This window comes from Calliopsis andreniformis, chromosome 3, assembly GCF_051401765.1.
Source record: "Calliopsis andreniformis isolate RMS-2024a chromosome 3, iyCalAndr_principal, whole genome shotgun sequence".
Lineage (NCBI taxonomy): Eukaryota > Metazoa > Arthropoda > Insecta > Hymenoptera > Andrenidae > Calliopsis > Calliopsis andreniformis.
Genome location: NC_135064.1, coordinates 629,147 through 645,683, shown reverse-complemented (window position 1 = coordinate 645,683; position 16,537 = coordinate 629,147). Strand labels below are relative to the sequence as shown.

The window sequence follows — 16,537 nt, the reverse complement described above, 5'->3', positions numbered from 1 at the left end:
AAGGTCGGATTTCATTCATTACCTACAACCCGAAGAAATCAACCAATTGGGATATTAGAGTTTTTACGATAGCAGATTCAAATACTGGCTATGTTGGTGATATGGTGTCCTACTACGGAGCTCTTACAACAGAGAAATTGATAAAGCCTGATTTTATAATATCAACCAGAATTCCACTACACCTTTACAAGATGTTATTGGATAAAATTCCTGGTGCTTAGGAACATCATATGTTCACGGATCGGTATTATACAAGACATACCTTGGCTTAAGAATTACGCAAACTGAAATGTCATTGAGCTGGGGCGATTCTAACAAATACGAAAGAGTTGCCAAACCTGATTAAAAAACCACAAATTCACAAGAAATCTACAGTAGCATATCGCAAAAGTAATACCTTAGTTCTAGCATGGAAGGGCAAAAGGATCGTCACATGTTTGACCATTTGAAATAATGCAGGAATGACTTCTGTAAAAAGGATTCTACTAAGTGGTGTTGAAGTTACTGTAAAAAAATCCAATGTTATAACAAGATACATAAAATATATGGGCGGTATTGATCGTGCGGATCAATATGCCTCAACATACTGTTTCCTAACGCAATCCTCGAAATGATGGCGTAAGCTATTTTTTGGAGCTTAGAAATATGTTTAATTAATTCGTATATTATTTATGAAATAGTAAACAAACAGACAAAAGACCAACCGCTTAGTCATCTGCGGTATGTTAAAACTTTAGTTGACCAATTGAGAAGAAATTTTCGACTGACTCCTGATCGAGCTTCTATTTCAACCTTCAGTTTCGATAATATCCGTTTGAATGGAAAACTGCATGTCATTCTAACAGGAATTAGGAAGCATTGCAAGATCTCTCTACGAAATATGCCCAGAAAAAGACATTAAACAACATATTATTGCGATAGTTGCCTTGACAAGCTAGGGATGCACCTTGGTAATTGTTTTATAAAATATCAAACTAAGCAACAATATAGAGATTAATATTTAAGAAATGTTCTTCTTTGAGATGTAAAGATTGTAGGGACGACGTTGAACAAGGCAACTGTGCACGCCTATCCTTGTTTTTTGGATGAAGGTCAGAGAGAAGCGCGTCAAACATAAACACAGGAGTCAAGCGCGACGACAAAGGCGAGGCATTCCGTTGCGGATCGTTGACCAATAAATGCACGGTTATATGATTTTTGGGTTTCTCAATTCCCTGCTCTCCGGCTACAAGATACGTAAAATACTAAAATATAATAGTTTTGTATGTTAATTTATATGTGAATTAATTTTAAGTTATCTGTAAGGAATACTCCAAATATACGGCAAATCGTCTCGAGTGCAAACGATCATGTTGCAAGGAGAAAGTATCACCGCTGGATTCTTCGAAAATTACAGAAAATATCATCTTTTCTGGAAAACGTGCTTTTTACAAATGAGAGTAATTTTTCACACCAAGCTTTGCACAGCTGGCAAAACACTCAGTTATGAAGTTACCGGAATCCTAAGGTCTGTTGCAGACAAACGTTTTTTTGCACAATTGTTTTCCACAATTGAGAATTTGAAATTGTCCTTATTGTTACAATACGCTGCAGCAAGTCGCCGCAGCGGCAAAAAGAACGCTTGTCTACAGCGGGCCTTACACTGCAATACAGAACTTTAACCAAGGTCGCTTTCTAATCAATGTTTGGGCTGAAATTGTGAGAAATCAAATTATTGGTCGCACTTTTTTTCTGAACTGCTTATTTAGTGCAAATTGCGGCGTATCATACTTCGTGGATGACGTCGTTGCATTTACTTTATGCACGATGGTGTATTACCATATTTCAGTAGATAATTTTGACAATTTTTAAATAATTATGTTTGGATCACGTTGGATAGGTTGAAGATCTGCACCGAAGTCGTAACCTCCGCTACTATTCGATTTAAAATCCTCTTGACTTTTGTATTTGGGGTGCAGTGAAAATGTTTGTATACAGATCGAGCCAACAAATAGGAGGATCCAACAATTAAAAGTTCGTTTAATTAACGCGTTCCACTTACCAAATAAGCCTGAACTTCACGAAAGTATTCCAAATAATATAAAATGCAGATTATAAATATGTATACTGTTGGTGCATTCATGGGAATGTGGCGAGACTCTCACGATATCTCGTCATCGCGAGATTGCCGAAATGTGCTACCGACAAAATTAGACAAAAATAGAGGTTTACGCCATTACATTTTTCGTCCTTAGACGATTTTGAGTTGGGAAAGGGCCTATTCGATAGAGGAAGGTTCAATCGAGAGCGTTGTGGTCATGATTTAGTCAAATTCTGCTGATGTTTAGTAATGTAAGTGTTTCAAGTAAAGCAAAAATCAACAAATTCACAGCCATTTTTAGGTAATGTTCTGAGAGATAGTTCTGAGCGAAATCGTGACCAAAGCGCATTCGATTGAACCTTCCTCTATCGAATGAGCTCTTTACCCGCTTAAAATCTTCTAATATGTGGATGAAAAGTGTCATGGCGTTCTGGCAATGCTATTTGCCCGGTTAGGGATAAAACAGAGTAAAAAAGTGGCAAGTTTAGTTTGACTTGTGCACATCAAGCGGCGCCTAATCAAGATGCCCGTGATACCCAAATTTGGCACGCAAGTTTTGAGAATTTGCCCCTCCACTACACACATCACTGTACGAGTTGCGTGCATCGTTCATGTTCCACAAAAAGTCCCATGAAAAGTCATTCCAAGAAATACTGTTGTAACACCAACAGTAGGTGAGCTCCGATCGCTTCGTTCAGTTTCGAAAAGAAGCTTGAAACGCTTAGCTCCAAGTTACCGGCAAGCAGAACATGCCACACACAGTCTTTTTGATATTACAGATATTGTCACTTTTCGACTCGGAAGAAAATTCTTTGGAGAAAAATTCTCCAAAAATTTTTATGAAATTTTGAGGGATGAGTCTAAAGATCAAACGATGACATTCTGTGGAATATCTCGTGCCAATGAGTATTTTTTTATAAAGAATTAGATTAAGACAAGTTTATGTACAAGATGATACAACCGAGAAGAGACGACTCTACATGTAATAGTAAACCCAAAATTAAAAATACAAATTGTTTATAAGATACTTAGTTTCTGAGAAAATTGAGTTTAAAGATTTGTTTGGTATGCGTGTGGAAAAATAAGCAGTGCCAACGCCATAATAAGTACTGATAATACATTTATTAATAATTGTATTTTATATTTACCATTTATATTACAGAATGAATTTTTGAAAGTGCCATCATTGTTGATGCATTCAAATCTTTCTTCTTCCAATCAGAGAATCATGTACAAATATTACGGTGCTCTGATGTTTCAATTTTTATAAAACCTGAATTATTTCTTCTAATTGCAGAATATTTAGAGTACTTTCTGCGTATACTAATTCTTCCGTATGATTCGATAAATAGCTTAGCATTGGTTAAATTAAAGCATCATGATACGGTAGCGTTACGAGCGGCACGAGTCACTTGCAAAATATTTCGAGTGCAAACTCTGGTTTGATCTGCAAAAGTAAATCAATTTAATAAATATTACTTTTCGAGTTTATACAACTTGCATACAAAAGATAATATACTGACAAGTTTTACACTTTCTACGTTTTCGATACTAGCCTGTAAAAAACAATTAAAACAAATTCATAATGATTTCCTATTAACTCACTTGCAAACAATAAAACTAGAAAGAAAGTAAATTTTACATATTTCTTTGTATATGTGGCGAATTATTTCCAAATCGTTTTTCCTTCAAGTAAAGTAAGAAAGAAACAGCTCAAAGTAAAAATTAGTAGGAAACTGTGAAAAAACCCACCACCACCCCCGTCAAAAACGGTCCTCATTACTCTCCATATACATTTATCTGCAAATATGTACAATCATATCTTGAAGCCATGGAACAATACTTCATGCGCGCTGATTCGCACTCGCGGGTGCGACTGCGACTCTCAATTGCAATCGGACAGTATCTTATATGTACTGATTTTCACTCGTCCGGTGGCGGAGTCGCAATACCACATGAACCTTTAATTATAATATTTTCATACGTTTTCTTACCCATTGCTAAATGTACTTTGTTGTTCAGTTGTACGTGTAGTTCCTTCTTTTACGTACAGAGGCTGTCTTATCGGCTGGCTCCTATTGTACCTAGTATCCACAATTTCTGGTAACATACAATCTTCGTAGAACCTTTTCAATTTTTCTTCTACCTATGTTTCCCAGAATTTCGTCACTTTGTACTTTTATTATTTTTATTCCATTCGAGGTCCATAAACAGAATAGAGCATTTAGTTTATTCGTTATGTACAATTGTCCTTACACTTGATAATAATAATGATGATTTTTATTCATCTCATTACCCCGATAAGTCCGTCGTATCGCAGAAAGCTGCTGTATTGTTTCGGTAGGCAATAAATCCTTTACCGATTCTGAACATTTAATTTCAACGATAGTATCATCTTCCATGAGACCATCGGGCGTCGCACCCAAGTAAGGCACAATAGCATCGGTAAAGAGGGCACACGATAGAATAGGGATTCTCGATTTTACTTCTAGTTGCCTCAAGGCATTCACCTCGTTCTCTTTTCCGTATTCCAGGGAACGTAGATTCTGTACTTGCGGATACATTATACTTTTCAAAGTATTTGTTCGCGGCGTGTCCCTTCGTAATCGGTATATCTTGCCGAAATTAGACGCAGTTAATAATTTCTTTTTATAGGCCATCCATTTTTTTATTATTCGTCTGATCGCGAGTTTCCTTTCGATTTTGTATCGCATCCTTTGCCATTCGCGGAGTGTTACCATGTGCCTCTCACGCTCAGAAGAGTACACTGTCTCTTCCATGTCTGGCTTTTCCGCACTAAGGCCGTAATCCTTGTCGTACGACTGATTTTTATAGCGCGAGGAGTATAGTTTCGCTTCTCGTGTATATTTCATTCCCATTTGCAATGCACGTTTACGTCGTTCTTCTAGTATCTTTACGATGGTTTTCGGTTCCTTGCCCATTGCGGCACTCAAACGGCTCTTCGTCTCTTTTGAATTAAATTGGAGGACGGCAGGGGAGACTCTACCCTGGTACGAATCTTTTCGTCCAAAGTTAATCCTCTTGCTTCCGATGAATTTAGCAATATTGTTATTGAAGCTTTCCACAGCATTATTGTTTAGCGTATACATATAACAAACTTTAAGCTTGAGCGAAGAGTGGCTGCATCGCCTCCTCAATGCTTTGATAAATACCCGCTTCTTTCAGTTGCGAAACGTAATTGATTTTATTGGGGACAAAGTATTTGTTGCAAAAATATGACAACTTCTGACACTCCTTGTGTTCACCGAAAACGTGGCTCGGCACATTTTTCAAATCTACCTTTAAATTTTTTATTTGGTCAACGAGACTTATCTTCTCCTTGAATCGGTATTCTGCAGCTTTGTGTATGCCTGTGCCCGAGAAGCCGCGGTTGGGATCGCAGCGGCAACCGTTGTCGTGGCCGGGGGGGATTTAATTATTAACTATTATAATTAATTTAAAAATAAATATGTTATTAACAATTTATATCCTTTTTTTGGTTTAGTATTGTATGTAGAATCCCTTTTCTCGATTGTATCAGCTTGTACGTAAACTTGTTTTAATTTAATTCTTCATACAAAATACGCACAGAATGTCATCGTTTGATCTTTAGACTCATCTCTCAAAATTTCATAAAAAGGGTCTAGCAGGATAAGGGGGTCAATAGTGCCCTTGAACCGATTTTTGTCGGAAATGTGGCATTCGATAGAGTATCAAAAGAAAACATTCTGTGCCAATTTTCAACCTTCTACCTCAATCGGGGAGGTAGTTATAGGGAAAATTAGAAATACCGTTTTTGCCCCATTTTCCCTATTTAACACAATATGAAAATTCTGAAAAAATTCAATAACATGGATGATATGGTGATACATGTTGGAGAATTTTTTTAGATTTTTCGGTTGCGAATGCTACGCATAAAAGAAGGAAAAACTGAAAAAATACTGAAAAATGCAGATTTTGTAGTGATCTTTAAAAATGACCACTTTTTTATTTTTACAGTAACAACATAATGGTACGACTATTCTTCTCAATTTTTTCAGATTTTTCGGCAGGGTACGCCGTAATTAAAAAATCAAAAACCGAAGTTTTGGGGGTATTTCGGGCAAAACCGTGACAAATATATTTGATTTTTTCATCATCTTTACATAGTAAGTGTATTATGTGATTTTTAACATTTTACATTGTAAAGAATAATGGATAAGTATGAGAATTTTTTAAATGGCTCAATTAATGACACATGTGGGCGCCTCATATTCAGGAACATCAACCATTTTTTCAACGGTCGCCGTGGCGCAGTGAGTAAAGTGTATGAGTGGGTAGACTTTTCTAGACTTATGCTTAGCGGATTCTAGATTAATTTACAGGAATAAACCCAATTTCAAAGCGAAAGTACTACCTTACGACAGTGACCATTCCGCCATCTCTCTAAAATTTGATATTGGTAAAGAATGGCTACCTATATATAAACCAGTTATATATCCATACAAACTAAATTTTAAAGCCACCAATTGGGACAAATTTACGGATAAATTAGCTAATTCATATAATCTGGAAATACCTGACAATCGCAATCTATCCAAATACGAAATTGAAGACTACTTATTTAAAATCAATTCAATCATTTTGAATCCTATGAATAATGTAATACCAAAGTTCAAAACAGAAAATAACACATCAAAATATGTTAACAATAAAATCAAAAAATTACAAAAAGCCAAACGGGAGCTAGTTTCCATATTACATAAAATTCATTTAATGAATCCATCAAGTTGTATTCCATTACGTAACAGAGCAAAAAAAGCTCATAAAAAAACAAATAAAGCTTTACAAAATGAATTCAAACTTTCAATTGAAAAACACTGGACCAACATGCTTAAGAAAATTAACCACCGTGATGCAAATAATTTTTTCCCAAGAATTAACAGAATATTCAGAAATAAACATTTTGATGGAATTAATGACCTTCATATACAAAAAAACGACATTAACTTAATTAATAGAAGTAAATGTAAAATTTCAGATGCTCATGAAACTTCCAACACCTTTATCTTTTCAAATCTTAAAGATAAATTAAATATAATTGGAGCTTTTTACGAACAAATTAATTCTCCTCGATTCTTAAATACAAATACAAAATTAAAACAGATAGTTGATAATACAGCAACAAAGTTGAAAATAGAATTTGCTATTGCAAGAGACAATAATAGAGTACATTTACTCATAATTGAGTACATTTACTCAATTTAATGATAATAATAAATCAAGCTACCCAATAACTGACACCCTTTTTAACCCCTTCTGCACTATACCATCAGTCGAGCATATAATTAGAAATCTTCCTAACAAATCATCTAGTGGTTTGGATAACATCCCTCCACTAGTTTTAAAAAACCTCCCTAAAAACATTATATCTGATATAACTATTCTTTTCAATAATGCATTAAATATGAACTTCTTCCCTTCAATATGGAAAAAAGCTAAAGTATTACCCATACTAAAAAAGAATAAAAATCCTAACGACCCCTCCAGTTATAGACCAATCAGTCTAACCCCTAGCCTCAGTAAAGTATATGAAGCAGTAATTAATAACAAAATAGTATATCATTGTAATGAAAACAATATAATACCAGATTATCAATTTGGCTTCAGGAACCAACATTCCACAACACATGCAATTCACAAACTGTTATCAGATATCAATTTACAAATAGGAAATAGTAAAATTATAGGTGCAACACTCCTAGACATAGAAAAGGCATTCGATTCCGTATGGCTGAATGGGCTTTTGTACAAATTAGTTAAAAAAAATTCCCTAAATGGCTAATATATTTAATCTGGAATATGATTAAAGATAAACTATTTTATACTTGGGACGGTAGTATAATTTCGTCTTTAGAATTTAGTATTACAGAAGGTTTACGGCAGGGTACAGTAAATTCCCCTATACTGTTCACAATCTACACTAGCGATCTCCTTAATTTATTTGGTTTCAATAGTACCAACAAGTCAAAGAATTTTAAAAGTTACTGGTGGCTATCACCTAATAGCATACATAACATGGCTTTAAACGAGAGAAGAATAAGGCAAACGAATGCTCATATTCAATAATAAAAAGAATCAAGCTTATTTAAGTCAATCAATATACTATAGGATAATGCGAATCCCATTGTAAATAGTCTTAGTCTTAATTTTCTTTTTTTTTGTAAGTTGTAGTTTTTAAGTTTAGTATAGATATAAAAGCAATACAGAAAGTTACAGGGTTTTTTTTATATACTTTTTTCCCCCACGTTTTTATTTTATTATTAATGATAAAAAGTTACTGACTGATATATTTTTTTTATCTGTTACAATTTGTTAAAGTTTATATAATAAGTTATATATAACTATAGTCTAGTTAATCTAAGAGAATCATTTGCACACGATCAATTAAATTTACGCAATTTAATTTTATTGTAAGATTATTTTTAAATGTTTGTTGTAATCTCTGAACTCTGATTGTACCAATGTAATCAATAAACATTTAAAAAAAAAGTGTCTGAGTGGGGAACCGTTGCATACTTTTTTAACGCGGTTTCGCGCCCCACAGAGTTCCGAATTTTTTTTTTTATTTATTTTATTTACGTGTGGGAAATCTTCCAAAGACACCACCTTCGGGAGGTGATCGGGGTAGGGTGGAATTTTTACCCACTAAAACCCCCATGTTACTGAAAGAGACTAAGCTACTTAACTACGGCGCACCCTGCCAAAAAATCTGAAAAAAATTGGAAAGAATAGTCGTATCATTATGTTGTTACTGTTCCAACTTCCAAAACAAACAGTTTCAATTTAATTATTCCAGAAACGTTATTACTAGATTATGTAGATCTGCTTACAAAATTAATCATAAGATTGTGCCACATAGTTTTATGTACCTTATTAACGAAGTAAAATTAATATTATGTTAATAATATAATGGCAATGAAAATAGATAAAAGATTTCGACAGTAAGACAGCAGTCGTTTAGCATTTATAGTTCACTTTGTGTATATTGTGTTTTAAATAAAAGAGCATTCGAAATTAACGAAAGATTAATATTATGTTAGTTAATTAATAATTATGTTTTCATTTATTTATATAATTATTTCTATCATATCTTCACATGTATTATGAATTATGTTTAAGGTCCAATATTGGGAAGAACATAACCAGCACGATTGATGAACTAATTCAATGTGGCAACTCTTACCCACAAGCTTGTCAAAATTCGCGATATCGGTCGATAGATGGTTCTTGCAACAATCTTAAAAAGCCTACATGGGGTATGGCAAATACGAGATTCGGCCGTTTGTTGCCTCCAAACTATGGTGACGGTAAGACTACAAATTTATGTATTTTTAACTTAAAACTAGAAATGCAAAAGAAAGTAAGGAAGTGCCGCGTAGCGAGATTATACAGCGAGCAGCGATCTCATCCTTCGTCTTGTGCTGGACGCCAATGAGGCTACAAACGGTAATAGCTTCCCTGCTTTCCCCTGCGTATCCGGAACCCGAAATTTCGTGTGCGATACTGCTTAAAAGTCGATTCCTGGTGATCGCCACAGACCGTGTGGCAGGAGAAAGGTCATTGCGTGCGGATTATCTTTAGCCTGCGGACTGCAACGCATGTCGAGTTAGCGGCCACGTGCAAGGTTAGGATGACGGACGGTTTTCGCGAACGGCAGCCTTCGGCCTGCAGGCTGCGAACAATCGTACCTGCGGCCACGTGAACGGTTATCTAAACATGCCGACAATGTACATTTCAGTCGCGGGTCAACCCGCGTGGAAAAGTGCGAACCAGCCCCTGTGCGTTACGCGTTCAAATATATCATTTTATTTAAACCAGAAAGACCAAGTGTTGACTAGTGTTCTCAGCGTGAAGAACCCGAAGTCCCATAACTGGTCCTCACTCTTCGCCTGGAAAAGCCTAACCCTTCTCTGCAGTAGTAGATAGTTCGGGCCGCGGTAAGAAACAGGGAGGCACGCTTCCACATCGGTATCGAAAGATACTTGGCGCTCATTTCAAATTCGAGGCGTAAGAAGCGTGTAGACCTTTGTACGGCCGTTCCAGTTTGACCACGGCGCGACCGAACGAGCACGTAGCATCCTATAGATGATATACAGCAAAATAGACGTCAACATACATACACACATGCACATATGCATGCACACGCGCACATCCATACATGCAAAAGTCGGTTATCAGTTTTTTACCTTTTGGACTCAACTCTAATATGGTTCAATTGGTATCTAATTTGGAACATTTAAAAGATCTATACAGAAAACTGAAAAAACTCTACATTCATATAAATTTTTGGAAATGAAATGTTGTTTTTTACTGTGTTTACGTCTTATCTGTCTCATGTAATATAATTTCGGAACGTGTGAATGCAAAAATCGTCTAGTGCCTGTGTGTCAATGAAAAATTCTTCCGGTAACCTGATAGGAGTTCCGTAAAGTATTTCTGCTGTAGTAGTTTTCAAATCTTCTTTATGTTGGAACTGCCTCAGACCATCGAGAAAATCTGTCGGTCATAGTAAGATAGTACCTATATCCATCTGTGGGTTCAAGTGGTCCTATTATGTCTATGTGTACATGATGAAATCTACCCTCTAGAACACTTATATTCTGGGGAGGATTGATGATATATTTAGCAACTTTACTTCTTTGGCACTGTATGTAGGTTCTGGCCCAGTGCAGAATGTCTTTGTTCATTTTAAGCCTACAAATTTTTTACTAATTAAGTTTTTGGTTGTGCTGCCGCTTGAATGTGCTAAATTATGTACGTTGTTAAAAATCTGTTTTCTTAAAATTGATGAAACATGTGGTCGCATATTATCACTCGAAGCCTGGCAATATATGCCATATGATAGCTTCAGACTTGTCAACTCTTATCTGTTTAAGGTGTAGTGTTGTTTTTCCTTCTAAGATGTGTATTAACTCGGGATCTAGTTTTCGTTGATCGGCTTGTTCCTTCGAGCCTATCGCGACTGGGATACTGACAACGTCCAGCCGTAATAAAGCATCATTAACATTATTACTCATTTTCGGAATGTGAGTAATATCTGTCGTGAACTTTCCGGTAAAGTCGAGTTGACGTAACTGTCGCAGTGATGCTTTGTCTGATTTTTGTAAAAATGCATTTACCAAAGGTATATGATCTATCTAAATCGTAAAATTACGTCCTTCCAGTAAGTGTTTAAAATATTTTATGGCTTTATGAATGGTTGTTAGCTCTCTGTCATAGGTACTGTACCGTAACTCTTGAGGTGTGAACTTCTTACAGAAAAAACTTAGAGGTTCCCACATTCCGTTCACTTCCTGTCATAGCACTACACCCATTACAGGGTCAGAAGCGTCTGTAACCAGAGTTAACTTGAAGTTTTCTCTTGGATGTACCAATAGCGTTGCTTCCGCTAATGAGGTTTTACATTCATTAAAAGCTTCTTCCGCCTCTGTTGTCCAACTATTGGATGTTTCTCCTTTTTAGTTGCTCCTATTAAGTATTTGTAAAGTGGTGCTTGTATGGAGGCGGCATTTTTTACGAATCTACGATAGAAATTTATCATTCCCAAAAATCGGCGTAATTCTGAGATACTTTCCGGTTCTTTGTAATTAAGAATTGCTTGAACCTTGTCAGATACGGGTCTGGCTCCCTTGGCATCAATAAGATACCCCAGATACCGTACCGATTGTGCTCCGAAAACATATTTATTCAAATTGATTGAAATGCTGGATTTCTGTAGTTTCTCCAATACAATTGTTATGTGTTGTTTACGTGGTTCCTCATTGGTAGAAGCAATGATTATATTTTCCCAATAGTAGAATACAAAGTCCAAACCTCAAAGTACGACATGTATGAATCGTTGAAAACTTTGCATTGCATTTCTCTGCTGGAATGGCATTACTAGATATTTAAACAGGCCAAAAGGGATGATAACGGCAGTTCTTTCACGGTCTTCAGGTGTAATGGGAATTTGATGATAAGCTTTTTCTAGATTTAATGTTGTGAAAATTGTCGCACCGTATAGCCGTTGCGAGAAATCTTGAATGTTCGGGTATTTGTCTGGAATTGTCGCATTATTCAGTCTTCTGTAATCGGTACATACTCTATATTGACTATTCTTTTTAGGTACCATATACAGAGAACTGGTCCACGGGCTGTTAGAAAGTTGACATATATCTTGTTCGATTAAATAGTTAAATTCTGCCCGTGCAGTTTTTAGTTTTTCGAGGGCCAATCTACAAACCCTTTCCGCAAGCGATGTGCCTTTGATGAGTATGTGGTGGCATACATTATGTTTTGAATTGTCAGGTCCGAACACTGTCCGTGTTACATTAATAAATTCGTGGAGTAGTTCTTGGTACAAGTTGTTCTTGTCAACGGTTGTAAATGACGGTTATGTCAACGTACTGATTTGTCCTATTGTCTGTAGGTTGGTCAGTCCGTCAATAAGTCTTCTGTTAGATGTAACACGGAGATGTCCGCTTCAGTGTCAACTAAAAAACTTAAATTACCGCACTTATCTTTAATTACGAGACGGCAGTTTCCTATGCAGCTATCGGAAGCCGTCACGATTCAGAGGCGGGATGTTAATTTTCCTGTTAATTGTTTGCCGGATTTTGCCTGTCCAACTACAAGGTGGAGTACAGCTATAGGACTTTTCTGCGATGTGCCGATGGAAGTAACAAAGATTGCTCTGGTCACTACTGCCATCTTGGGATCTTCGTTGGATGAGATTGCCACCCCTAAAACACGATCGTGTTCATCAGTTTGGTCGGAAACTTCTCTCGGTCGGTCTCCCTCGAATAGTTAAGGCTTCCACTATGGTAGTCAGCTTGGAGACTTGCTGTTGCAAGGCTTCGATCTGTTTTATGAATTGGATCTTAGACGATTCCACTGGCGATCTTAATACTTGCATGCTGCTACATTCAGGGAAGAAGTTTCCTCTATTTTATCGGCCTGCAGCGCCAATTTTGTAAGGTCCGATGTGTCGTTAATTATCAGGATCTTCCGGATATTTTCGGAAAGCTGTTCTAAGAACAAGGATCGAAGTACTACTTGGTTCCCAGCTAGATTTTTTAACCGTTGAAGACAGTGTGTTGGTTTCTCATCATCGAGACTCCGTCCTTAATGTAACCGTCTTAGTTTGGATTCTGCCGATTCGTCGAATGTACTTATTATCCTCGCTGTTATTGTCTCGTATTTTCTCTCGGGTGGAGCAGTTATTAATACATTGGCGATAAAAGGTAAAACTGATTGGTCTAGCTGTGCCATGATTTGTCGATATTTAGTGTCGTAGCTTCTGATCCTTGCCAGTTCGAAGGCAGCCTCCACTTAGGCGAACTATAGGACGGGATTTTCTTTCCAGAAAGACAGTGCTTCTGTATCGTCGTAGAATTTACAGATAGGATTTTCGGAATCAAGGGTGAAAAGTAGATCACTTCTTCATCATCTATGACTTCTGCTCCTTTGCGAGTGTTTCCTTTAAAAGAGGTGTGAATAATTGTCATTCCAAATTAATTGTAAGCCTTATCACGTCGAGGTCACTAATTTCTGGCTTCTTTCCTAGTTTTGTGAATCTCTTCCGATAAGTGCCTTTCGCATTTAAAAATAGACGTTAGTCTCGTATTATACTCCTGATAGTTCGCACTAAAAGCCACTCCTGCTCCAGGAAAGGTTCCACTTTGTGACTTGCACTAGTGCCATATCACAGTGCATAGGTATATGTCTAAACATTTGGACCCCAGAGATAGAGTGCATTAAGTCCACTTGTTTTCTATGTCACTTATTCATTTTGACTTTAAGGCTCAGATGCACAGGGTGTAAAAGTATTAATGATCATTGCTTTACGAGGTGAAAGTAGATCTCTGGATCGGTAAACGTTTGAAAAAGAAAGTTGCTGTAAAATTGTTTGTAAGAATGAAAAGAATTGTTAAATTTTTTTGCATAAATGTGATCTATGTGCCGAGAAGAAAACAAGTCTAAAACCAAGCATAGTCTGAAAACGCATCGTTTAGGCGCTATAAAATTGTTAACATATTCGTAGAAATGATAGCGAGCGGCGTTACTTACACACGGCTCAGCGCGCGCAAGCATACACGGACGCGTAGAGACTAGCCGCGCCGCGCCGTGCCGTCCACTAGTGAACACTACGTATCGATCTACACTAGTGCGTTGCTGTGCGTAGGAGGGAAACAGACGTTTCGCTAATTCTTTGGTATGCATTTCCCCGACACACACACATTCATGCATATTTGTTTCTCTGGTCCTTTAAAAGAACAGATATGTAATGATCATCAATACACCGAACAGCTGAAATACGTTAAACCTTGATCAGTGAATGTGTAGTCACAAATGCCTCTTACCATCAACGGTTGTTTCACGATCTGATTTGTAGATATTGAAAATCTCCAAGAAAAGATATAAAATGTTAGAACACGCAGCAGTTAACGTACAGTGATTTTCGAGTACGAAAAGCATTAAACCTACAAGAAATATTTCCAAAAACATGAGTCCATTTGATTTGAATAAAGTATTGAAAGTAGAAGTAGTTGTTCTGCTTATACAGGGTGCGCTAAAACTCAATAATTACAAAATCACCTAAAAATATGAATTCATTTGATTTAAAGAAGGTATTGAAATCAAAGCTAATTGATCTATTTATAAGTATGCTCCAAAATTTGCGGAATACAGTATTCTCTCGATAAATCTGAAAAAGTCCTACGCGTTAAATGTGAAAATTTTATTGTCACCACTAAGATAATTAACTTTGTAAATGTAAACAGGCAATTTGTAGCTTTCTCACCAAAAAATCGTGTCGTGAGTTGTTAAATGCGACACAAACAAAGAGCTCAGTTTTAATAGTATAGATAGACCTCTGTTCTTGAAATAACAGTGGCGACTTTTGATATGCGCAGAGAAAATGTTGGGCTAGTTGCGACGTTGAGTTGGCCCTTGAGCAGGCCATGCAATAAAGTATTGCTGACCCCTAGTTTTTCTATATGTTGTGTCCCACTTCCCCTCTGAAAATTAAAGTCCTAATATGTACATATCGGGCAAAGAAACTTTTAACAAAACGCTGACAATAATAAGTGTCCTTGTGAAACGACGTGTTAAGTTGTTCTTATACAAGCATTGTTTCTGTGAAGTTACAGACCTTTTTGAATATAAACTATTTTATTTGATATATATATATATATGTGCAAACGCAATATTACTCACGTATATCACCTCACATTTAGTTATGGAATGTGGAAAGCGTATGTAAAACGTATGGTTTCCTAGAATTATTTGTATAACATAAGTAAATATAACCCAGAGAAGAACCACAATTAAAAAATTGTTGCTTATGCATTAATCTTCGTCGAACTACCGCGACTCTCAGTCCCTCTCTCTCGCTGACTAACTGTCTTTTTCTACGTTCGGGAAGCTATAAAAGATGCAGTACTTATGCGATAAATGTGACTCACCGGATCCGAGGTTTTCACATTTATCGAGGAAATGTTGTACAGAGTAAGAGCAAGCAGCACACTTCATTGTCAGGCAAGTGGATACCTCCGTTAATAAAATGTTGAGACTTCAAAATTCTTTTCAAATGAACATTTCTCATAGTTTTAGATACACGCGTACTAATTCAACACAATAGCAGCAATGCCTGCTTATCGGTGAACTTATTTGAGTATGAAATACTTGATAGTTATATAACAACGACTTTGATACCTTAATTCGTCCATGCCTCGAGTGCATTGTCAGGGTCACGCAAGTGTGCATCAAGCAATTACCGAAATGTCTGTTTCTCTCTTACGCACAGTAACGTGTTGGTGTAGAACGATGCGTAACACATGTCAGTGAACAGCGTGCTGATCCCTTTGTTTCTGAGTGCGTCGAATACGCGCTGTGCTCTGTGTGAGTGGCGCCGCGCACTCTCATTCCTGCGTATATGTTAACAATTTTATAGCGCCTAAACGGTGCGTTCTCGGACCATGGCTCGAACGTAGAACATATTTACGCAAAAAGTTTAACAATTTTTTTCATTGTTGTAAACAATTTTGCGGCAACTTTTTTTTTTAAATATCCACCAATTCAGAGATCTACTTTCATACATAGAAGATGTGACCATGATTCTTTTTACATCCTGTACATATGCACATACCCATATATAACTTGCGCTGAAAATATGTATAACATTAATACATTAGTCCAAAATTAAAGTATAGTTTTTCTTAATAATAATGCATAACAGCACAGGTACACAAAACACAAATTGCCATTTATTTCTTGTTTCAAATTTGTTTCACTATTACGTTTATACATATTGCTGGTATATGTTCATATGTACAACAAATAATGGATCTCTAAAAGCTTTATTTGCCATTTTTTGAGCTTCTGAAGTTTGCAAATTATTAGTCATTGAATACAATCTCTATAACTCGACAATAC

At 36.4% G+C, this 16,537-nt stretch overlaps 1 protein-coding gene across 1 annotated transcript in view; it reads left to right on the top strand.

Annotated features, from left to right (window-relative positions):
- Window positions 1–16,537, top strand: part of LOC143188789 (peroxidase) — a 154,285-nt gene that overhangs the window by 59,938 nt on the left and 77,810 nt on the right. The window contains exon 4 of the mRNA XM_076393232.1: window positions 9,242–9,429. Coding sequence (XP_076249347.1) covers window positions 9,242–9,429 — 188 coding nt within the window. The remainder of the gene's footprint in view (window positions 1–9,241; window positions 9,430–16,537) is intronic.